This window comes from Marmota marmota, unplaced genomic scaffold (assembly GCF_001458135.2).
Source record: "Marmota marmota marmota unplaced genomic scaffold, marMar, whole genome shotgun sequence".
Taxonomy (NCBI): Eukaryota; Metazoa; Chordata; class Mammalia; order Rodentia; family Sciuridae; genus Marmota; species Marmota marmota.
In genome coordinates this window covers 5,203,347-5,228,970 of record NW_025999961.1, presented here as the reverse complement: position 1 = coordinate 5,228,970, position 25,624 = coordinate 5,203,347, and the positions used below count along the sequence as shown (strand labels likewise).

The 25,624-nt window shown below is 39.9% G+C and overlaps 1 protein-coding gene across 5 annotated transcripts in view; it reads right to left on the bottom strand.

The window, feature by feature from the left end:
• The window catches only part of Adamts12 (ADAM metallopeptidase with thrombospondin type 1 motif 12), a 299,094-nt gene that overhangs the window by 117,770 nt on the left and 155,700 nt on the right, over positions 1-25,624 (bottom strand). For all 5 annotated transcript variants that reach the window (XM_048802926.1, XM_015496380.2, XM_048802927.1 and 2 more), the window contains 2 exons: positions 17,854-18,050; positions 17,002-17,085 (listed from right to left, as the gene is read on the bottom strand). In XM_048802926.1, coding sequence (XP_048658883.1) covers positions 17,002-17,085; positions 17,854-18,050 — 281 coding nt within the window. The remainder of the gene's footprint in view (positions 1-17,001; positions 17,086-17,853; positions 18,051-25,624) is intronic.

The window sequence follows — 25,624 nt, the reverse complement described above, 5'->3', positions numbered from 1 at the left end:
ATTTACATGCAAAAGCACAAGCCTCAGATTAGCTACAACAATTCTGAACAAATAAAAATAAAGTGGGATGAATCACTCATCCTGAAATGAAGTACTTAATAGTTATAATAACCAAGATGGCGTGACATAGGTGCAGCAATAGACACACAGGTGAAAGGAACAGACAGAGAATCCCCAAACTGACCCACATTAGCTTGCATAACAGATTTTTGACACAGGTGAAAAAGCAATGCATTGAAGGGAAGATGGCCTTTTCCATAGTGGTGCTGGATGGCAAGAAATAAATAACCCAGTTAATAATGAGGGAAACCATAAATACACACTTCTCAAAAGAGAAACATACAAATGGCCAATAGGTATCTCAAAAGTGCTCAAAATCACTATTAGAAAAATGCAAATTAAAAATCACAAAGAGATATCACCTCAGCTGTTAGAAGGACTATTATCAAAATGATGACAGATGGGAATAGAAAAGAGAGTAGAGTGAATTGGACATAACTTTCCTGTGTTCATATATGAATACACAACCAGTATAAGTCAACATCATGTACAACCACAAGAATGGCAAGTTATACTCCATGTATGTGCAATATGTCAAAATACATTCGACTGTCATGTATAAATAAAAATAAAAAATTTAAAAATGATGAAAATAAAAAGCATCAGCAAATGTGGAAAAGAAATTGCAAGCTATAGGTGGGAGTGTAATTTGGTTCTAACATTATTAAGAACAGCATGGTAGTTTCTCAAGAAATTAAAATTAGAACTACCTTATGATCCAGCCATCCTGCTACTGAGTAGGTATCCATGGGAAATGAAATTGGTATGATGAAAAGATATCTGCATCCCTAGGTTCACTGAAGCATTATTCATAATAGCCAGACACGGAATCAGCCTAATCATCTGATAACAGAGGAAAGGAGAAAGGAAGTGTGGGATATATGCATAATGAAATACTAGTCAGTCTCGTGAAAGAAGGAAGTTCTGTTACTTGCAACAAAATGGATGAACCTGAATGACTTCATATGACATAAAATGATCCTCACACAGAAGGACAAATAACATGGGATCTCATGTATGTAGAACTCAGAAGCAGAGAGCACAGGTTGGGGGTAAGAGTGTTGGAAGATGTTGATCAAAGGATTCAAAAATTCAGTTTAGACAAGAGGAGAAAATTCAAGAGATCTACTGTATGACATGGTGACTAGTTGACAGCAATGTTCTATAGACTTCAGAGTCATCAAGAGCACAAATTTTAAGTGTTCTCACCACACAAATACACAAATTGTATGTAAGGTAATGAATTAGCCTGACTTTGCCATTTCACAGTGTAGACTTATTTCAAAACATCATGCTGTACACAATAAATATAAACAATGTTTATAAACTTAAAAATATAGAGAGAAAGAAAGGGGATAAAACAGAAGCAAAAGTCATGGACATCACTTAAGATGAATCATACCAAATGTGAGAGAAAGACTCTAGTGGTAACTGTATACTATCTAGTTTTCTATATATTTGAGTCTCAGTGAGGTTGTACACAATAATAAATCCACATGGCATGTGCTTATCACATACATCTTTTAAATTACTTCTGCATACTTCATCTCACTTGATATTGTAAACACTCATGAAGTAGTTCAGAGAGCAATGATTAACCCCCATCTACAGATGAGAAGAATGTTTTCTGTGGCGATTGGAATTGGTATAGTTTGCAAATGGTAAAGCCACAAACAGCACCTAGATTTTAATATTTCTCTTACCAAGACTCACATTTGAAGAATGTATTCACATGTCATTATTATTTTATTTATTTATTCATGTATCAGAATATTTCTGCATGGATGCAACTAGTTATATAAATGGTTAGATCTGTAATGTCATTTTGCATTTTTAAGTCTTTTATGGGTCCTCCATTATTTTATTAATGCTCCAAAGACTCTATATCCTGTACAACTCCTGACTTTGCTGTGGTGGATGGGTATTCAAGACCTGATAATTAAATAATCTGAAAATTTACCAAACTTTCTTTAGATCCTCAAGAATGCCTAGCCTGGCTCTAAACACATGTATCTGATTATGAACTACAACACTCATCAAGTTTATAAAACTCATAAAGTTTATAAACTTCCCAAGACATTATATTCTAAAAGTAGTTAGACAGCTAAAGATCTCATCAGCTCCCAAACATATCCTTCTGACAGTCGTCATCTGAACTGGAGTGGCCCTTCGCAACAGCTAAAGTCACACTTAACAGATTAGGCTACCAGAATCAAGGAAGGGAAGCTCAAAGGAAACGCTGGAGAAATCACTGATATTCTAGTAATCCTCTGAAAGACTTCTTGATTTAATGTCGCCATGCTACTGCACCTGTCTGCCATGGCTTTCCATCCCAGTATCTAGATTTTTGTTCACAGGAAGCTAAGAAGCAAGGGCATCATAACAAACTCTCACTCCAGGAACCAAGAATTAAATGGTACTTGTGTTCTGAGATTCTTGGGCTGTCTGTCATGGTTTTGAAATGAGGCCTAGAGCTTTTTTCCTTGGTGATACTGATTTACACCACAGTTATGTCTTCCCTGAAGGATTCTAATAAGGTGGTCTAATAATGCAGCTATCGAATTTGTTCCTCTCCCTGGCTCTGGAAGTCAGTTCCCATTTTTCAGACTTGTAAATTTCCCTTTGATTACACAATGAAGTTCAAGGATAAACATCTTGGTTCAATAGCAATCCAAGTTCTCTTTCTTTGTTTGAAAGGAAGAACTGCAGACAGAATGGGAACAGCTCAAAATAAAAGGTGTTCTGACTAAAAACACGAACAAAACATACATTTTAGTAAAGAGACATAAAGTAAAAGAAGGAGCAGGGGTTTTTGTTCATTTAAAATAAAAGAAATACAGGTAATAGAAAATTTAAATTGTCTGAATCTACTCGTCCCAATTGGTGGTGGACATAAGCTTTTCAATAAACAAAATTGAGCATGCTTATGTTCAGAGAATCACAATACTTTACAGTCTTTCCTGAATTATTATGGCTCTATCTAAAGCTATTTTTCATAAAAAAAAATAATCTTTCTTCCAATTTTCCTCCTGTTTTCTACCAAAATGTTTTATTTTATTTGTGGCAATGACCACATTGAACATATAATTACAAAACCACACTCACATATCGGTGTATTCACATACACCCACACACCTATCCCCATACCTACTTTAAAGTTTGTAAACTTCCCTACTTAAGTAACCATGAATATAAAAGCTTATTAGAGGGCTCGAATTGTAGCTCGGTGGTAGAACACTTGGCTAGCATCTGTGAGGCACTGGATTCGATTCTCAGTACCTCATGTAAGTAAATAATTGACACCTAAAAAATTGACACCTAAAAAAAATAAAAAGTGAGAAGCAGCCCTGACTTGAGCTGAAGATTCAATATTTTAAAAATAAATAAATAAATAACTTGTTAATAATCCTAATGGCTACAGAGGTGGTGGAAGTAGATGGGGCTTAGTTTTACCTTGGCTCACATAATCCCTGGTGGGGGAAACACAGATCTGAGAAGCTCAATTTTCTAATATTGTCCTTTTACATATTAGCTTGAATCAGCATTCTGAAAGAACTTCCATATTATTCATGAGTGTCTGCTTAAGTCAAGTGAATATTTACAAATACCCAGTTTCCCTCATCCAGAGCCAAGTTCAGGGTCAGCAACATGTGTTCCTAATGGAGACACAGAGTCATTTTCCAGATGTTGCAGCATAAACTCAGCATCCAATTTTCCCATGATGATGAAAGGCCCATCTCCCTGAAGCACCTTAGGAATCACATATCCAATCATGTATTTAAACAGTGAGGAAATCCAGGCCATTTTGGATGGCACCTGAACCAAGTCACAAAGCAGGTATTGGCAGAGCAGGGTTTAGAATCAATCCATTTGCAGTCACGAGTCCAGGGCTAGTGGTTTCCAAACCACCGAAGACTTCTTTAAACTCATCACTTTGCATAACTTGAAAGACTTGGCAATTGGTAGTGGATGATTATGCCCATCTCCTCCCCATTTCCCCCCAGTGAGAAGGCAGGACAGATACCTCTATCTCAGGATTCCAAACTGTCATCCTCTTCCTCTTTGACCACTTCTCAGGCCTCCCAAGGGACCTTCTTCAGCCCTTCCATTGGCTCATGGCTTAGTTCACTCTCAATCACAGTTGTGTTTTTGGAAATCATTTTTTTTAAACTTTAAAATTTATAAATCATTCCAAATCTCTCCTGAAGTTCAGATGTACCTAAATCTTCTGATGAATATCTCCATAGATACCTTCAATTCAGCATCCTGAGAAACGATGATCTTCCTGTAAATCCTGTCTCAATTGCAAGAACCACCATGTACTAAATTGGCCAACTGAGAAGTGCCAGTGTCTTCCTGTTGGACTACTCTCTTGCAGATTCTGCCTCCAAGTCTCTCATCATTCGCTGCTAATTTAGAGGATAGTCTCTCCTCTCCACCTTTGCTGCCTACTGCCCTTAGCTCAAACTTTCATTCTAGACATGTTAAATGCAGCATCTCCTATTGTTTTCCTGCTTTATTCCTTGACCTCTTCAAATCTATCACTATTGCCAGATTGATGTTCATTTTTGTCAAAACAGAAGTCTACCCTTACCAGGACCCATGGCTCAAGAACCTCTGAAGTCCAACTTCCTTGCAACCTTACATGCCAGCAACATTAGATGGCTTATATCAGCACTCCTCCGCCACACACACTGTGCTATTTTTCCCTTCCTTTCTTTAAACTATCCTCTCTTCCTAACATGCTATTTTTCTCCTTTCATCCCTCCATTCATCCTTTTAACACACAAATAGGCCATTTCTAGGAAGTCTTTCACCTCTCCCCCAATTTGGATGAGGTTTCTGCCAATATATCTTGTGCATACTTGGTTCATAGTACTTGCTGCATTTTCTTTTTTTTTGATAATTATTTATGCTTTAATAAAAATGTCTTTATCCTCCTGTTATTTTTATTTTTATTTTATTAGTTGCTCAAGACAATACAATGATCTTGACATATCATACATTTGATTCAAATAGGGTATGAATTCTTATTTTTCCACGTGTACAGATTGCAGGATCACATTGGTTATACAGCCACGTTTATACATACAGCAATACTAGTGTCTGTTGTATTCTGCTGCCCTTCCTATCCCCCCTCCCCTCTCCTCCCCTCCCATCACCTCTCTCTACCCAATCTACTGTGACACATTTCTCTCTCTCTTTTTTTCTCTTCCCCCTCACACCATCATATATGTAATTTTGTATAACAATGAGGGTCCATTTATAAAATGATGTACCATTTTCTTTAAATGCCTCCAGGAGAAGGAGTGGAATTTAGTCCTCTCCTATCTCGGGCATTGCACATATCTTTATACACAGCAATTTTGACAATAGTAAGAATGTACATCCCTCATCAAAAAGTGAAGAAAAGGTGGAAAAAATGTGGGGTTATCCAGGAAAAAAGTGAAGATCAGGTTGGTGAGAGGTTTTGTGGTAAGTCGGTAAACAGGCAAGATCTCCTACTGACTACAGGAATGAAAGGGGAAAGGATCAGAAGTTTGACAACAAAGCAGAAAATCTATAATAATAATTCTAGTGCCTGTAAAAGCAACTGTTGGGACATATTTTTTCCACAGGTCTCTCGTATATTTGCACATCATCACTGATAGCTTTTGTTCTTTTCAAGGATGCTGTATAACAAATAGCCTTGGAAGATAGTCTCTCTGCAGAGAAAAGAGCAGATTTTCTTTTCAGTTCATAATAATAAGGTAATGGCTCCCTCTGGGGCAAAAGTTGGACAAGTTTATTTATGATCACTTTTACCAAATTGGGGTTTCCTTATCTTAGGGCTCCTTAGCTATAGTAAAACTTACAGTGTGCACAGTATCCAGCTGGGCTGCTTATATCACCCCTCTGGGGACAAGAGACAGCTGGAAACATGAAGCTCATGTTGTATGTTGAGCCATGAGTAAAAATGTCTTTTGCTTCTAATTCAAGAGTCTCATGTCCATTTCTCCGAACATCACATTCATTAAATATGTGGCAAACTAGCATGTTAGCCTGCAAAAAGGGTAGCATCTCACACCCTTCCAAGTTCTTTGCAGGGATGAAGAGGAGAATGGAGGGCAGGCAATCAAGCAGTAATGAGAACAACTTCAAGGCTAGACCATCTAATTATATGGACTAGGTCTGCATCACTGTTGAGGTTTTCCAGCAGTGGGGCTGTTGGGGAAGGACACAGCTACATCAATGTTCATAGTAGCACAATTCACAATACCTAGACTGTGGAACCAACCTAGATGCCCTTCAATAGATGAATGGATAAAAAAATGTGGCATTTATACACAATGGAATATTACTCAGCACTAAAAAATAACAAAATCATGGCATTTGCAGGGAAATGGATGGCATTAGAGCAGATTATGCTAAATGAAGCTAGCCAATCCCTAAAAAGCAAATGCTGAATGTCTTCTTTGATATAAGGAGGGCAACTCAAAACAGAGCAGGGAGGAAGAGCATGAGAAGAAGATTACCATGAAACAGGGACGAGAGGTGGGAGGGAATAGGAGAGAGAAGGGGAATTGCATGGAAATGGAAGGAAACCTTTATTGTTATACAAAATTACATATAAGAGGATGTGAGGGGAAAGAGGAAAAAAACAAGAGAGAGAAGTGAATTACAGTAGATGGGGTAGAGAGAGAAGATGGGAGGGGAGGGGAGAGGAGGGGGTATAGGAAGGGGATAGGAAAGGCAGCAGAATACAACAGACATTAGTATGGCAGTATGTATAAACATTGCTGTATAACCAATGTGATCCTGCAATCTGTACATGTGGTAAAAATGGGAGTTCATAACCCACTTGAATCAAATGTATGAAATATGATATGTCAAGATCATTGTAATGTTTTGAGCAACCAATAAAAAAAAAGGAAAGAGTGAGGTGCTGAAAAGTAAAGAGCTGGCCACAGAGGAATTTTTCATTCATCTCAACCCTCCTACAAGAGCAATTCTGGAAAAACCTGGCAGATAGTCACTAAAGAGAAAAATATATGTATTAGAGTCTGATATCTACCTCCAAAATCTTGAGTACTTTCTCTTCCTTGCTTTTGTATGTTCCTGTTATAGACAAAACAAGTACGTAACTGACCGCATTGCTGGTGATTTTCAGCTGAGTAGTTTGCCCGGCATAAAATTCTCATCTACACTGTGTGACATTTTCACACAAGCTCGGTGACAAGGTCTTCAGGATACTTTCTTCATTTTCAATTAAATGTCACAGCTCTTCCAGGAGGCTTTCTCTGAGCACATCTCCCCCCACCACCCAGTCCCTTCAGCCTCTTATCTGCAAGTCTTACAAAGGGTTAAGTCCAAGCAGTACTTGCTGATTTTGTTTCTTGAGTGCACTTGCTCACAGGACCCTTGGGAAGGATAATTAGTGATGCATTTAGACCAAGTAGCCCTAAGCGCACCCAAGATGGAAAAAGGATTTCAGAGAGATTATGCTGGCTCACAATAAAGATGAGAGACTTGTGCTAAACGTTTTCATAAAGCAACCTGGTCAGTATTGGAGCTTGTTAAAATAAACACACCCATCTACATGAAATTATTTCCTCTGCAAACAAAAATACATTTAACTTTTAGTTCATCTTTTTTCACCCCTCACCTCATTTCCTCCAGCTAGTCCAATTTGCTTCCCACGTCCCCTTTCCTATGCTTATGAGACTGTGACCTTATAGGATAGGGAGCTGACATGGAGGAAATCAGCCTCTATTCACAGAAACAGCCCTAACTGGGAGATAGGAAACGATTTTACAAGAACATAGCTTTTGTTACAAATTGCTCTCTTTTTGTAAGCTTTCTCTATAATGAAAAAAAAATCTTGTATCGATTCTCTGTAATTCCTAGTAGCAATTTTTGATTTGGTACACAATCTGACCACGCTCTGCTAGCCAGGCATAAGCTACTGAAAGAGATGATGGACAAGGAAGAGACAAGCAGTAAAACGTAAAATCTGGAAACTTCCCCTGTGCCTAAGGAATAACTCATCTACTATCAGAGGAAAAAAATCTTTGATTAAAGAAAAAAAAAAGGTATGAGTCTAAAAATTCTTTGCCAATATTTTTGACATTTAACCTGAAAGAACAACAATTATATGGACTATTAAAGACCCATGCATCAGGTGGAGGATGAGAGTGGATGCAGAAACCATCATCTGAGTTTCTAAAATCAACAGGCTTTTAACTTCAGAGTGAACCTAACACTAAATCTCTCAGAAGAACAAGAAGAAATTCTCTATGAAGTCAGGCAGATCCTTCCAGCCATCAGGTCTGTGCCTCTCCTTCAGTCCAGCCTGACACCCTCAGGCCCACTCCTGATGGCAGAGCCATCTGGAATCCACTAGGCTACATCTAACTCTCATCCATCCTTGTTTTCATGTTCTTAAATCTCCAGCTTTTTCTGATCCTCGTCTTATCCTTAAGGCTTGTTATTTTCCTAGGACTTGTAAACTGAGTATGAATGCAATAAATACATAGGGTTATTGTTGGAACTAAAAGAGGATGACAATAATAATGACAAAAATAATAAGGTTGACACTAACAAGTGACATTTATTCACTGGCTTCTATAAGCCATGCATAACACTAAGTATTACATGAACTAATACATTTTATCCTCACAGCAACCCTGTATGGAGTAGATATTATTAATGCCATTTTATCCAGTCAGGAAATGGAGGCACAAACAAACTAAGTGACCTACCATAGGTTAGACAGCTAGAAAGTAGTGGGACCAACTATCATCTTGTTCTCTCCACAACGTCAGGCTGCTCACATGAACTGGGAGGATGAGTCCAACTCCTAGCCCCTGGCAGAGAGGCCACTGAATCTGACTGAATAGATCTAAAGTGGAAAGGGCTAGAAGCTGTTTGTGTCCAAGGCCTTGAAGCGAATTAAGCATCAAAATCATAGTACTAGTGTCACAAAATGAAGATAAGAGCTTGATTCAGGGTTGATGGAGGAGGACAGGGGTGAGCAAGTTGGCTCGTAGCTGAAGCTGGTTTGCTTTCTTGGCCTTGGTGACTTAATACTTGTCTTTCAGATCCTGGTTTGTGTATCAGAGTTTCCACTGCTCTGAAATATGACCTCCTAAGTCTTTGAGAAAGCCTCCAAAGTGAGCTGCACATCCAGTCACTCAATTTATTCTCAAAGTGTGGTGACAGTCCTCAGTGGTTTTAACAGGTCAGGAAATGATGGACAGAAGTTGCAGTTTTATATGTTACCACTTAACCCTGAATTCTCTTGAACCCACCACTGAAAAATAAAGTCCAAAGCAGTGCTAGCTGTTGTATGAGATTAGAATACCAAAGACCAGAGTGGAGTGGTGGAAAGTCACTGATGAATGAGACGTACCCCAGTGACCCCACCTCAGTGTTCCCCACCTCACACAACTTCCCACAGAGCCTCCAAGTGGCTCCTCTAATGCGTTTCTCTGCATTTCTTTGGTCAGTATGGGAATCATCCAGAGCCTCCCACAGGATTACATCCAAATCTCTTTATGTGGTCACAAGGTTTGTCATGAGTTGGTCACTGTTGTCCCTCATGTTTGCCCAGACTGCTGGCCTCAATTCACTCATTCATTCCCTTATTTAGTCATTGAAAAAATATTTATCAGGGGCCTGTTATGTATTAGTAGGGCTAATGGTGAACAATACCAGACCTAACCTCTTCCCTTAGGTTGTATATACTATTGAAGGGAATTCCACCAATCAAATAGACGTAAAATTAGGACAGTGATATATGATGAGGGAGAAACGCCGTGTTATGAGAGTGAAAAACCGAGATCTACTGGGCATGGAGGTCAGGGAGGACCGCCATGGTGAAGTAACACTTGAGCTGAAATAATTATGGCGTTAATCGAGTGAGAACAAGAAGGAAAACAGTCCAGACAACAAGATCAATGGCAAGAGAAAGCATGATGAGTAGCACACAGTCACCATATCCCAAGAGCAAAGGGGGCATAATGGAATGGGGAGGGAGCCAGAAAACCACCAAACTGCTTTAAACCAGGGGTGGAGGTTGGAGAGGTGATGGCAGGAGGGTAGTTATGGTCACATTACTGTATTGAGTTCATCTGGGCTACAGGGAGAAAACCGAATTGAAAAGAATATTACTGGACTTGACTAGCCCAGACAGTATATACCTACAACCATAGTCCATGAACGGGGCTAAGTAGCTTGTATTGAAGAGATGGAGATGGTGGGATAGAGTTAGCAGTACCTGATGGTGGACTGGATGTGGGAGGGAGAGAAGGAGGTGTCATGGATGCCTTCCAGAACTCTGGCTTATACGATGTCATATACAGAGGCAGGCAACAGAGGAGCAGGACAGGCTGTGAGTGGAAATGGGAAGGTTTTGATCCACCATGATCTCTCCTCCCTCCAGCACAATCTCATCGTTTCCTTTCTGTAACTACCTGAGTTCTCATTCTCCTGTCCTGTTGTCTAATATCAGGGATGTCTTCACTGGCCTCGTTCATTTGCCGAGTGCTAGGCTAAACACCTAAGCCAGTGCTCATGTAGGTCCCTCAACTCGGGTCTTTCAGATCATAGTTTGTGTATCAGAGTTTCCACTGCTCTGAAATATGACCACCTAAGTCTCTGAGAAAGCCTCACTGGCTAATTTCTTCTTATTCTTCCTCACTGGCTAATTTCTTCTTGTTCTCTAAAACACAGCTTAGACATTCAAGCATCTTTCCCTATCCCAGGTACATCTTTTTTACACTCATGACAGTCTCAATTTAAAATTTTCTATTTTGTGCTTTTGGCAGCAGACTTTAGGTTCCTCAGGGTCAGGAAATGGGACTTATATCCATATTCATCTCCTCAGTGGGTTGGCACAGCCTCAGTGACTGATGGAATATGGAGGAATGATGTGACCTTCACAGGGCTACATGCTGAAGGATGGCAAAGTCAGAGTGAGCATGCAGGTCTCTGCTCAAAGTGGTGACAGTCTGTGCCTCCCTCTGTACTTCCTGTCTGTGTCTGTCTGTTATCCTGATGTTAGTCAGGAGCAGAATCATTGCATTTTGCTGTTGTTTGGACTGCTCACTAGTCAACGATGTGAAGAATAGCCTGAATCATATCTGGGAATCAGGAAAACAAGAATTATAAATGTCTATTCCACTGTCACCTTGTGGACCTTGTACCACTTTATAGATTCTATTTAATAAAAAGCTTGAATGAAGATAATGTTTGCAATGTGGAGGTAGAAAGCTATTCTGTCTACAGCAAATCATTTGTGTCTCTTTGCACTTGCAAAATCGGGCCAGGAAGAAGAAAAACAATGTAATTGTGATTGATTGGAGGATGTAGTGATCAATCAAATTCTCCTGAACAACTTAATTGGCAGCAAGAAGTCAGCATTAAGAGGGCAAACCTTGGGGCTGGGGTCGTGGCTCAGTGGTAGAGTGCTAGCCTAGCACCTGTGAGGCACTGGGTGTGATCCTCAGCACCACATAAAAATAAATGAATAGAATAAAGGTATTGTGTCCATCTACAACTAAAAAAATATTTTAAAAAAATATAAAGAGGGCATACATTGTTTCCTGAGAATGAAGAGATATGGAATCCTAAGGGTCTGGAGGAAGCCACATATGGAAGTCATGCAAGTGGTATTGCTGGGACTGCAGAGGGCGAAGATTTTTCCATTTCATACACAGAACTTTCCTTTGTTGAGTTTGAAAACCCTAATGCTGGAATGAGATTGCTAAATTAGATGCAATGTTCCACAGGCCACAGGCTTGGGGCTGTTTTCTTTGTCAGACACAAATCATTTTTATCTCTACTGGACAAACACCAGTTGTGTAGCCTTATCAGTTTTCTATAAGTCAGTACCTAACTTTACTATATCTAGGACCTAACATTGATGAGTAATAACCAGTTCCATTCTCAGAAGTTCAGATAGGTAAGTTAGACATTTAAAAGATACCTAGTTTTTATTTTGCCTGATTTCCAAGTTTTAGATTTTATTTATTTATGTATTTATTTTGGTACTGCAGATTGAACCCAGGGGTGCTTAACCACTTAGCCACATCCCCAGACGCTTCAGTCAGCTTTTTTACTGCTGTGACCAAAAGACTGATGAGATCAATTTTTAAAATTTATTTATTTATTTATTAAAAATATCAAAACATTTGATTTATTTGGGTGCTAAGGATTGAATCCAGGACCTTCCATATGCTAAACTTGTACTCAACCAGTGAGCTACACCCCAGCTCCAGCAAGACATTTTAAACTAAGTTTATCAGTTAATAACAAATTTAGAGAATTGATATATATGCTAGATTTAAGAAATCCACCCCCCTGCAAAGGTTAGGGTAGTATCCTCTTTATTTTTATTATTATTATTTTTTTGCCTATAGTGCTTAGTATACTCTTAGGCAAAGAGAAGACACAAAATATTTAGTGAATAAAACACAACAAAGGCTTTGCAGAAAGAGTAAATGAAAGATTTGGTAATTTGGGCTGCCCTGTCAATCTATTTATAAACGACCATTTCTATGTAAGTGTGTTTCACAACTAGTTGCACAAAACTATGATTTGATTCTCTCATCCTTAGCCACATTGTGGGTTTAGAGACCTCATTTAACAAGGAGTAATTTAGCATGATTTTCCAGAGTGAAGAGTTTCTGGAAATGAGTGATAACCTGAGCCATGTTCCAAAAATGGTACAGTGTAAGTCTAAATTCTGAAAAAAGGTTCTGTGGTTTCAAGTTTTATGAAAATGACCTATCATTGTTCAGGTCATCTTTCTTTATTCAATCATCTGGTGAAAAAATCAGATGAATGTCAGGTACTTATAGTCATCATTTACAAAGCAGTAGACAACAATTTTTTTGCCCTCATAGCACTTACATTAGTATTAATAATATAGTTTAAGGGCTGAAAATGAAAATCATTAAACTGTACTAAAAATCAGTACCAAAAATTAAAACATCATGTTAGAATACAAGGATTCTACTATCAGCAGAAGTTAGAGGCAGATTTTCATAATTCAAATAATCTACTTACATAAAGAATTTATTCTTATGAACACTACTATCCATTATAAAACTGAATTTTTATAAAAGAATTCCATCCTGTTTGCCACAAAAAAAAAAGAAAAAAAAAAGAAAATAGAAGATCTGATGTTAACATCTTTGGGCGAAAGAAAGAAAGGAAGGAAGGAAGGAAGGAAGGAAGGAAGGAAGGAAGGAAGGAAGAAAATGTGGCAGATGTGGTGGTGTACATCTGTAATTCCAGTTATTTGGGAGGTTGAGGCAGGGGGATTCCAAGTTTGAGGTCAGCCTGAGCAACTGAGCAAGACTTTGTCTCAAAATAAAACTTAAAAGGCTGTGGGGAGAGCTCAGTGCTAGGGTATTGCCTAGCATATGTCAGGCCCTGGGTTCCATCTGGGTCTGATTCTGTAGTTCTGCTTCCTGCTTTAGCTGTTCCAGTTCACTCATCCCTTGAATCTGTTTTCCTCAGGAATTACCAGGTAAAAGCAACTGTAATCCCAGGGACTCAGGAGGCTGAGGATCACAAATTTGAGGTCAGCCTGGGCAACATAAGGAGACTGTGGAGGGAGCTGTGGCCTGCACTGGGTCTGCTGTGCACTCTGCTGGCCCTTGAGTGCCGAGTGAATGCCAGTCCCCCACAAGAACAATTTTAGGGGAGGAAAAGTTTATTTGGGGGCTCACAGTCTCAGAGGTCTCAGTCCATAAAAGCTGGCTCTACTCCTTGGGGCTTGAGGTGAAGCAGAACCTCATGTTAGAAGAGCATGGTGGAGGAGAGTGGCTCAGGACATGATCAGGAAGCAGAGAGCTCTGCTCAACAAAGACAAATCAATATCCCAAAGGCCGCCCCCAGTGGCCCACCTCCTCCAACCCACACCTACCTGCCTACAGTCACCACCCAGCTAATCCTTTCAGGGAATAAACCCTCTGATTGGGTAAAGGTTCTGATAACCCAATCATTTTATCTCTAAGCTTTCTTGCATTGTCTCATATATGAGGGGACACCTCATATCTAAACCATAGCACCAGCCTATTTAATTTTTATTTTGAGACAGGATCTCGATAAATTGCTTAGAGCATCACTAAATTGCTGGGGATGGTCTTGAACTTACAATCCTCCTGCCTCAGCATCCAGAGCTGCTGGGATTATAGGTATGTGCTACGACTCCTGGCTTAGGTAGAACTTCTTAAAGAAAGGATCACAGGAAGAGAAATACTATACCTGTAGTTATTCCAAGAAACCCCAAATATGTCTTGAATGAAGAAAAGATATAGGGTTGGTGGGGCAGAAAAGGAAAATAGATCCAGGTTCCAGAGATCATATTTAAACTAGCTTCTAACTGATTGTGGAGACCCTCTTGTTTAAAAAGCCATACGCCCTGCCTTGATATTCTGACCACATCTTTCTTGCTGAAACAGATCTGAATGGGTGTCCCATTTCACATTTGCCAGCCACGAATTAAGCTCTATAGATTTCAAAGACATTTTTTTTTCAGGCTGACTGTTCATTAAATTTCACTTCATTCATTATTCATGCCCCAGACATGGTATTAGGTGCTGGGGATGTAACAAAATAAAGAAACACATTTTTTTTTTTTTTGCACTGTGTGATTCATATGCTGATGGTGGCTGAGATAATTAAGGTAAGAGTCAAAAGGTACACAGAATAATAATGTGTTGGGAGAGTGCTATCATTCTGTGATGGAGAACGGTAAGAGGGGCCAACTTTGAGAGAGGTGACTGAGACCTCTTTGAAGAGGAGAGACAGCATTTTAACTGAGGCCTGAGGGATGAGCAGAACCAGGATGGGATATTTCAGACACTGGGAACTACTAGTGCACAGGCCATGAAGCTGCAAAGCACCTAGCGTGTTTAGAACCTGAGTCCAGAGAGCAGGAGGGAAGGAAGCAAGGAAGGGAGTAACACAAGGAAGTCTAGAGAGGTGGACGGAGGCAAAATCACTAAAGCCTCTGCACTAAAAGAACTTGAATTTGTGCTAAAAAAACATAGAGTGTAAAGGGATTTGGGCAGTTATATTTAAAATGATCAACTGTAGCTGTAGTTAAAATGATCATCTATGCAGAATGGATTATGGAGGCAAGGCTGGAAATGGGAAAACCATTTTGAAGTTCACTCTAGTAGCCCATATCTTGATATGATAAGGCCTAAACCAAAGTGATGACTGGAAGATGATGAGCAGTGGGTGGCTAGATGTACTTCAGAGGTAGAACCACTAAGGGCCTTGCTGTTGGATTTGGAAGATATGAAAAAGAGAAATCAAGAATGATTCCTCGGCTTATGCAATTTGGTACATATACAAAGATGGATAGAATCCATAGAGATGGATAAGATGGTGGTTTAGGAAATGGAGGGAAGAAAAATTGAGGTATTTGGGGCAAGAAATGATCAAAATTTCCATTGTTGACTTATTAAGTTTCCATGATTGAATGGACTAAGACACATCCAGGTTGAGATGTCAAGTAATCAATTAGATATAAGTAGGGACCTCAAGGAAGAGCTCTGGACTTCTGGTATCCATTAGGAGTCTCAGAATGTGGATAAGTAAGTATCTGAGAATAGATGAAAGGTAGAAGTTCAGAAAAGGGTCCAAATCTGAGAGAATTGTGTTAAAGAGCCACAGTTCATTAATTAGTGGTATAAAAGGCTCAACATTTTCATGTCTCGCCTTTTATTGAAACCAATCACCTATATAGTTTGTCCCCCCAGATACATTTTTCCCCCTCTGTTCACTGTTTCTTTTTTAATTATTTATTTATTCTAATTTGTTATATATTATGGCAGAATGCAATTCATTTCATATTACACATACAAAGCACAATTTTTCATATCTCTGGTTGTACATAAAGTAGAGTCACATCCTTCGTGTCTTTATACATGTATTTAGGGTAATGATGTCTAACTCATTCCACCATCATTCCTACCCCCTTACCTCTTCCCTTCCCCTCCCTCCCCTTTGCCCTATCTAAAATTTCTCCATTCCTCCCATGCTTCCCCCCATCATCGCCATTATGAGTTAGCATCCTTATATCAAAGAAAATATTTAGCCTTTGGTTTTTTTGGGATGTGCTTACTTCACTTTAGCATTATATTCTTCAAATCCATCCATTTACCTGCAAATGCCATGATTTTATTCTCTTTTAATGCTGAGTAATGTTCATTGTGTATATATACCAAAGTTTTCCTATCCATTCATCTACTGAAGGGCATCTAGATTGGTTCCACAATTTAACTATTGTGAACTGTGCTGCTATAAACATTGATGTGGCTGTATTCCTGTAGTATGCTTCTTTTAAGTCCTTTGGGTGTAAACCAAGGAGTGGGCTAGCTGGGTCAAATGGTGGTCCCATTCCAAGTTTTCCAAGGAATCTCTATACTGCTTTCCAGGTTGGTTGCATCAATTTTCAGACCCACCAGCAATGTATGAGTGTGCATCTTTCCCCACATCCTCACCAACACTTATTGTTATTTGTATTCTTGATAGCTGCCATTCTGACTAGAGTGAGATGAAATCTTAGAGTAGTTTTGATTTGCATTTCTCTAATTGCTAGAGATGTTGCACATTTTCTTTCATATATTTGTTGATTGATTGTATATCATCTTCTGAGGAGTATATTCAGTTCCTTGGCTTAGTAAGTGCTGTAGGCCTGGTTTGTGTAAAACTAAATGTAGTGGCAGTCAGGTGATTCCAACTATGTACATTTTGGAAATGATATCCATCTCGCCTTCAATATCGCTGTACTCAAGAAAATAACACAAAACTATTGTCCTTCTTCTATGAGCTTCCAAACACCTATCTGGAAACCTCGTATTTATCAAGAACCCTTTTGAAAAAGGAGTTGGAAAGTGTACAGTTACAGAGAGGAGTAAAGCGGAAACTATTCCTTACCTCTTCTTCTTCAAGGAGAATGAGCCGAACCACAACGATGTGAACTGCATTACCAATACTTGGATTATGGAACAACCCAGTGACCTGGAGTCAGAAATGGAAAACTGTTAGCTACACATGGATAGGTAATATGTCTCTATGCTGCAGGGGAAAAACAGCACTGTAATGAAGTTGAATCACATCATATTATAGGTCACACATTCTTGATATAGAACAAAGAAAAGTAAGATATGCCAACAGTTCCACCCACATTGAGATATTTAAAGATAATCTTTCTGGATGATTGACTGACTATGTGCTTGAGACATCGATCCCTTTCTTTTCTTTGACCATTCCCTTGCCTAGGGTCTTCCCCACTTTCATTATTAGTTACTCAAGCAAATACCTTTCCCCTTATTAACAGAAAGGCAGAACACACCTATAAGGCAAAGGGAAGCTTAAAATTAGGAACTGCAGTACAACTTTATTCCAATTCTAGCTATAACTACTTTGAGAAAATCACACTCTAATTCTTTGTTCAATTTACTCATTTATATAACTACATAAATGATGGATAAGACAAAGTCATACCAAAAGGATTGAAATGCTTGCTATGTACCTAATAAAAATATACAATGATAAATTATATTTTCCCCAGGATATATGCTTTTAAGGGAAACACTAATTTGTCCTAAATTTCCATCTGTATTCACTTAGATAGTGGGGAAACACACACACACACACACACACACACACACATATCTCCATCTATCTATGCAGGTTAAAAGGACCTCTTTCTTTGATGGGCTGGAGGGCTCTTCTAATGGCATCTCTTCACCAACTGCCCCCCCCACCTCATTCTGTCAGGTGTACCATGTTCATGATGGTGAGGATGTAGGACTCCACATTTTCACTCCCATGGTACTCGATCATCTTTGTGTCAGCCACCACCAGTGTCTCCACCCATCTCTCTTTGCTGATGGAGCGTCGAGAGAGGCTTCTTCTTGGCATGTTGTTCCTCTCCCACTTTTCTCGTTGTAGCTCTTGCTTCTCGGAGGTGCCAAGACTGTCTGAACATTAAACAGAAGATAGTGGGCTAATTCTATGTACATCTCACACATATCCACTTACGTTTGTAAAGACATGAGGCTTTGAGTTTATGTTTAGATGTGTGAGTACAATGTTCCTAATGCTACTTAATAAGAGTTGTGTTTAAAAAAGATTGATTTAAATGAATTGGAACCAAATAACTCAAACTTGAGTCTTAGAGGGAGGTTTGAAAAGTATTCCTTTGAAAGAATTGACATATTTCATTAAATATGTCTTATATAATTAAGAAGATATTATAATTAAGATGGGAACTTTCAGTTTCTTTTCCATCTCTTATTCAGCCCCTACTGTATGCAAAGCAGTATGTCAGGCTATTAAATACTAAACTGTTTGTTTTCATGAATGTTTGGAGGACATGCTTCTCTCTCCATTTTGCAAACATGGAAATTAATGCACAAATGAGCTGGTAAATAACTTCCCCAAAGTCACACAGCCCATCTAGTTGTAGAAGATCCTGGATTTTCTCTGTCCCACATTAATGCAATTTTTAATATTTATTTTTTAGTTGTAGTTGGACACAATACTTTATTTTGTTTACTTATTTTTATGTGGTGCTAAGAATTGAAAAAGGGCCTTGTACATGCTAGGTGAGCACGCTACCACTGAGCCACAACCCCCACCCCATTAATGCATTTAAAAAATATATATTATACTCTCTCTTATAGAGTTAATATGCATACAATTGGGGAATGTGTGAGGTACAAAGCCGCAGGGGTCCACAGCATTCTGCTTCAAGAAGATAAAAAAGAGTTCTAAGAAAGAGACCCAAGAAAGGACAGTAAAATTTATCAAGATGACAAATTAGTTTCAGTATGAAAAAAAATGTGGTATGGAAGGATCATAATTGGGAAAGCAAAATCTAGGAGCTATAGAATCGTGAATTAAATTGGAAAGAAGCTGCACAGAATCATTCTCAAAATCTCAGACTACCACGACTAGGTAGTGAAAAAGGCCAATTGAAAATCAAGATCCAAGTGGTGGTCAGATCTAAGAACTAACTTTCTGTGGGCTCAGAATGGCTCAGGGAGCTGGGGAAAATGAAGGACCAGGGGAGTGAGACAGCTGGGATGATGGAGGGCAGCAACTTGTACTTTGAAGATCCTCTTAGAAAGATAGCCACACATATATCCCATCTCTCCCTAATCTTCATCCTGCATCCCTGGAAGGGGTAGAACATAGGAACTGATTGAAAAACCTCACTTTACCTTCCTAATTTTTGCTGATGGCCATCTGGCCTTGATCCGAACACTTCCAGTGGGAATGGGGTGCTTGCCAACCCACAGGGCATCCTGTTCAGCTAGAAAGTCCTCTCCTGTCCTGAGCTGAAACTTGCCGGTGTGTAACTCACACTCACTAGTTCTGGTCCTCCTCTCTGAAGCATCTAGAATGAAGCTCCCCCTGAGGCTCTGCCTGGGAACTCCATTGGCACAGCTAAAACCATATCCTTCCCCTTCCCCCCAGTGCTCTTCAAGTTGTGGAACTGGTTTACGCTATTTGCTATGTGACCCTTCTGAGTTCCTCAGTGACGCTGTATGTGAAGTTGGAACACAGGAAGTTATATTGACCAGAGAAAAGAAATATCATCACAGGTCTAAATTCATCCAAACTGTATTACTATGAGCTTTGCATAAAAATAAGGAAGTTGTGCTTTGATATAAAACTTCTGGAAAATGATCCATGATTATGTAAACATTGTAGGGAATTTCTGTGGAGGTTCAGAGGAGATGGTCAGCACCTTGGCTGTGGTGGGACAATTTTATCTTTTCCTTCTCTACTTATTTTACATGAAGAGGCATGAATTCCCTAAGAAATCTCGAGATATTTAATCCTTGCTTGCTAACTTTCTGCACCCTTACTTATTCACTATCAGCATCTCATCCCTTCTTTGAAGCTCATGGGACTGTTTTCAAATCTCTGTGTAAGCCAGGCATCCAGCCACATGAGCTCCTGCTTTCTAAAAGGGGCTTTGGTAGATGGCGCTGAGGCAGAGTTTGGGACTACCATCAACATGGGTTGGGGTGATCTCCTTCTGTCAGTCTCTTCTGTCCCTGCCAAGTGAAGGCAGGTCTCCAAAATGCAGGATGATCAATGCTTTCCACTGAGCTCAGGTACTGGGGCCACTGGTAGTTATGCTTCTCCCCAAAGCTGGTACCTTGGCCCCCTCTTCTCTGTTGGCCATCGCCAGAGGATGTCCCTTCCCTGGGTGCTGGTCCCCTCACAAAGGCTATGCTCACTTCAGGGGCAGAGACCATGCAGTGTGCAGCCCTTTCCTTAAAGCAGGCCCCTGAGCTCTAGGCTGCAGCTTCTGGTCTCCACCCAAGGTCGCTCTCCATTCTGAATCCCTCGATAGGTGAGGTTAGGAGCTGGAAGGAGCTGGTATGGGTGAGAAGGTGGTAGAAAAAAGGTTCTTGCGTGGTTCCCCTTAGTCCTTTCTTTCCTTTTCTCTCTTCTTCTTACTTCCTTCCTCTTCAAACACTTATTTCTCAATGTTGAGACAGTGTGCTCTGGACTGAATGTTTGTGTCTCAACAAAATCCACAGGTTGAAACCCTAATTCCCAACATGATATTTGGCAAGGGAGGGGGCTGAATGGTAACTAGGTTTAAATGATGCCATGAGGGTAGGGACTATGTCCTGGTTTTTTTTTTGGTGGCTTTATAAGAAGAACAGACCCCAGAACTAACTTTCTCCCCCCCACCCTCAACCACATGAGGAGAGAGAGAAGCAAGAAGGTAGCAGAAGAAGGCCCTTACCAGACACCAAATCTGCTCACACTCTGATCTTGAACTTCCAGTCTTTAGAATTGTGAAATAAATTTCTGCTGTTTAAGTGTCTATGACACTTTCCTATAGTAGACAAAACTCACTAAGACAAGAATTTTTAAAGGACATATTTGAAGTCCATCAAGTTATTTTAATTTTCCAGCAAGGAGTCAAATTAGTTGCTTAGTCTAATAGGAAGAAGTGTGGAAATGGGAAATAGGGTCTCATAAAGGCATAATTTTTTTAAATTTCCAACAAGATCTACATTAAGCACTTGCTGAATTCAAGCCTTATGCTAAACATATAGCACAATGCCTCATTTAATTATGCCCATAATTCCATAAGATGAGCCCTAATATGATCACCATTATTTAGATGAAAAAAATCAAGACTCAAAGAAATTAGATAATTTTCTCAAAGTCACATAGTAAACAAAAAAATTAGATCCAGGCCAAGCCTTTCTGGTTCCACTACAGCCACCAAAAACATCTATGCAAGAGGCTCTATACAAGCCCCACTCTACCCTCCTGTAAAGAGAGGAAAACACCCTTAGGACTGCTCTACTCCAAGTCTCATTTAGCTGATGGAGTCAATATGCGGGGGGGGGGGGGCTTTCCTGGGCATCACCTGCCTAGAAACTTCAATGAGAGGAGTATAAAGAATCAGCTCAAGGGGATCATCTAGGGAAGGAGCCAGAGCAAAGCCCAGCTGAGTCCCAGCCCTCTAGGTCCCCACAGTCCTAAGTAAAGCCTGAAAGACATTTGACTAAAAGAAGCTCAATAGGTAATGGGGGACCTTTAGATTATAGATTTCTGGAGACAATGTCCTACTTCTCTTAGATAAATAGATGAGTGCTACTCAGGGAAGATGTCCTGGACCCAGAGTTGGGGGCTAGAGAGATGGCCCTCCCAACCTGGAAAAAGGCTGCTGGTTATCTGTCTTGCTCCTCACCCAACTTACTGTTGCTCATTCCTCATCCCCAGGGGCCTGCCCTGAACCACTTGTCAATTGAGCTACTTGCTAGCCCCTTGACCTTGGACAAGTAACCTCTTCCCTGAATTCCTACTGAGGAAACCAAATTGAATTCTTGTTTTAATATTTACTTCAGTCATGTAACCTGTTCTTCACAAACAAAGAATATGTGAAAAGGTAAGAAAGAACCTCAGAGTTTCTTTGATCATTAGATTAAGGTGAAGGGTCCCAATGGCAATACCACAAAGCGCAGCTGTGAGCCACCAGATGACACCATCTGAGGATCTCTCCAGCTCTAGTGTTCTTTGGGTTTAGCAAAGGCCATTCCACAGCTTACGTGTAACTATCAGTCATTTGCTGCTACACACACTGGCAGCCAAACTCCCTTCTTGGCAGGCAGAGCAGTGTGGCCCTTCCCAGCAGTTGAGTGTCCATATTGGTATTTATCCATTGGCAACAATGGCTGAACACATCTCTGAAATCAATCTCTTCAGGACATTTTTTGGGGGTAGATTTGAAACATCTCAGCTAGAAAGCTCACTACAATACTGTTGCTCCCCAAAAGTTTACTACATTCACTGTGAACCCCAAATACCTTTACACTAAATTAGTAGACTACCCATTTTTCAAAACCTGCCATTGTTAAAGTGAATATACCTGTCTTTAAAGATAAACAAATGAAGAAACATGAGTCTAAGTGTTGGCAACTAGCTGATGCCAAAAGCAAATACTCTCCAGGCTTAAGGATGTGAACACAAACTATGAGCACCTGAAAAAAAATCAAAATGAATTGCATTCCCCAAGGGTGGAATGGTCTTGCACTCCCCTCACCAAATTCATAATATATTCGAAAGAAAGAAGGAAATGATGGATCATTTGAACACATGAAAGTTCCCCAAATAACAATGCAATTAAACCAAATATAAGCAAAAGAGATGTTCTACCATCCTTCCAAAGAGTCAGTAATCAACGAGATGAGAATTTATAGAACAATTAGATTCACTGTTGTTTTGTTTTAAATTGTCCATTTCATTCTTTGCTAACACTTGTAATAAAAAGTGATTCCACTGATTTGAGGTCTCATCCTGCCTTTCCCTTCTTACCCTCTGATAGAAATGTGCTGACGCATTTCTCACAATGAAGACCAGATGTGCAGGAGGCAGCTGGGGGCAGAAGGAAGACAAATAACAACAACAAAAAAACCCAGATAATCAACCAAATGGGTAATGAGTCCCAGCGTGCTTAAACATTGATTTCTGAGTGAGGAACTGGCGAGTAACTCAGACACTTTTACATCATCTCCAAAACACCATGAAAAGCTTATAATAGTCTGTAAGTCCTTAATGGTGAGTTGTCAGTGCTGAACATGCTCAAAAAGAGTTTCTTCTTGCACAGGTATGTTTCACGTATGGAATAGAATTTCTTCCAACCTTTATAAGATCAATCAGATTGTGCACCTCCAAAAATTGAAGTCTTATGTAAGAGCTACGAGGTGGGAACCAAAATCAAGTATCCTGTTTCCTCAAGCAGTTTATGCTTTTCTTCTTAAGATTCTCTCCAGTCTTACTAAAATTTTCCATCCTGAGGGACAAAAAGGAGCTGTTGCTTATATAAGTAACAAATGAGAGAGACAGGAGAGGGGGATTGCTAGAGTTTGGATCTGGGATGTCCTCCAAAGGCTCACGTTAAAGAACTGATCCCCAGCCAATGGTGCTATCAGGCGGTGGTGAAATATTTAAAAGGTCAGGCCTCCTGGGAAGTCTCAGGCCACTAAGTGTATGCCCTTGAAGGGGATTGTGGAACATCCACCTCTTCCTCTCTCTTTGCTTCCTGGACACCATGAGGACGCCATGAACTTCCTCTGCCATGTGTTTCTGTTTTGATACATCAGCTATTACAGGCTCAAAAGCAATGAAGTCACCTGACCCTGGAATGCAACCTCCAAAACAATGTGCCAAAATAAACCTTCATTCTTTTTTATTCGATTACCATAGGTATTTATTACCAGAATGGAAAAGTGACTAACACAGGGTTCTCTTGGAGAATGTAGCTATGTTCCATCTGTGGGGAGAATAAGGGATGCACTAGCATCTGAAGCCACCTTATTAGTTATCTAGTTCCTCAAATTCAGCAGGACCTTGCACCAAAGGCCCATGCTGGAATTCCACATCTCCCTCTTTACACATTCTGGCAGATTACTGACCGAGTTCTATGAACATGATGTATGCTCAATAAATAGAGTGACATAGTTTATAAATGCTCATATGGACCCAAGGCCAACTGTTAATGCAATAAGGAAAAATGAACCAGTGCTGTCCAAACAGATGTAGGCCATCTATGGTGGGCAGCCCAAGGTGGGCAGTCTCTCAGTGTCCCTTCCTCATAGGCCTGGATCCCTTCTCTGTTGTTTGTATCACATCCTTGAAATTTAACATGTCAAATGTAGAACGTGAGGGAGGCAAATTGTGCCCTCCTCTATGATGACTATGTTAATCTGCCACTTGCCTTCATTATTTGTTCTTTCCCTCTTCCTTCTTGGTTTTTGTCTGGGCACATGGCTGTTTAGAATAAAGACTCAATTTCCCAGCCTCCTTTGCTGCTAGATTCTGACCAATGGGACACCAGGTCAAGGATCACATGCAACTTTAAGAAGGTTAAAGGAAGACATGAGCTCTTTATTTCCTCTTCCTCCTTCCTAATTTGGCTAAGGAGGTGAAAGTCGGATGTTGAAGGGGACACAACAAGATTCAAGACAGACAATAGGAGCCTGAGTTCCTAATGATGATGTTCAAAATAAAACCCTGGACATTTTATCTCCATTATGTGTGAAAAAGATAAAAGTATTTTTTTTCCAACTAGAGTGAAAGTGTTCTTTTGTCTGTTTTGTTCACTCCTTTATCTCTGGCACCTAAAAGAGTTCCTTGTGTTCAATAACAGTATTTTAAATAAATCAATCTTATTAGGGGTTTTCTGTCACCACAAATACATACAATCCTAAATGATATAATGACTTCAATTCCCCACTTCCATGTTTGTGGGCACTCTCTCTTCTCACTCATACTCCTTAGGGAAAGATTGCTTTTATCTCTAAATGGTAGCAGTTTACCCATCTTCTCAGCTCAGCAAGTTGATTAAATGTAAATAAACAGTGACTTCCTTCTTAGTGACTACACTCTGCCAACACAGGAATACAATTCATCCCCTGCTAACGATCTCCAGATCATGAGTTCAGAAAGGCCCTATGCTCACTCTGGTTTGAAGACAATGATTCTGAGTCCTATGATGGTCTTAAGAGACCTGAAGGTACTAGGGCTTACTTGAAAGGGGAAGTGAACACTGTCCATGCTTGGAAATGTCAGTTTATATGCACTTTCAGGTGATGCAAGAAAATCCTGGGTGATAGGGACTGTTAGTAAGAGACCTAAAAGCCAAGGTACCTCACCTCCACCCCTGATCACTCACAACTTCTTGGTATCTCATTCCCCCAACTTGGCTCCAGGGCAGAAATAGTTTTAATCTTTTCTCATAGTCCCAGAGTCCCTCAGAAAATAAACATCCTGATCAAAAAAGGTCAAATTTCCGGCAGAGCAGGCCCAGCGGCCTGCCGGCGTGGTAGGCACATTGCCCCAATTGGAGGTGGGGCAGAGCCGCCGCCCGCGCCTGCGAGGGAGACTTTGCAACTATACAAGACCAATATAAATATATAGGGGGAAAATTCAATAGCACAACAGTTTCACCAAGTAGAAAGGAACGCGAACAGTATGAAGAGACAAGGAAAGAAAGGACCACAAGCAATGCAGG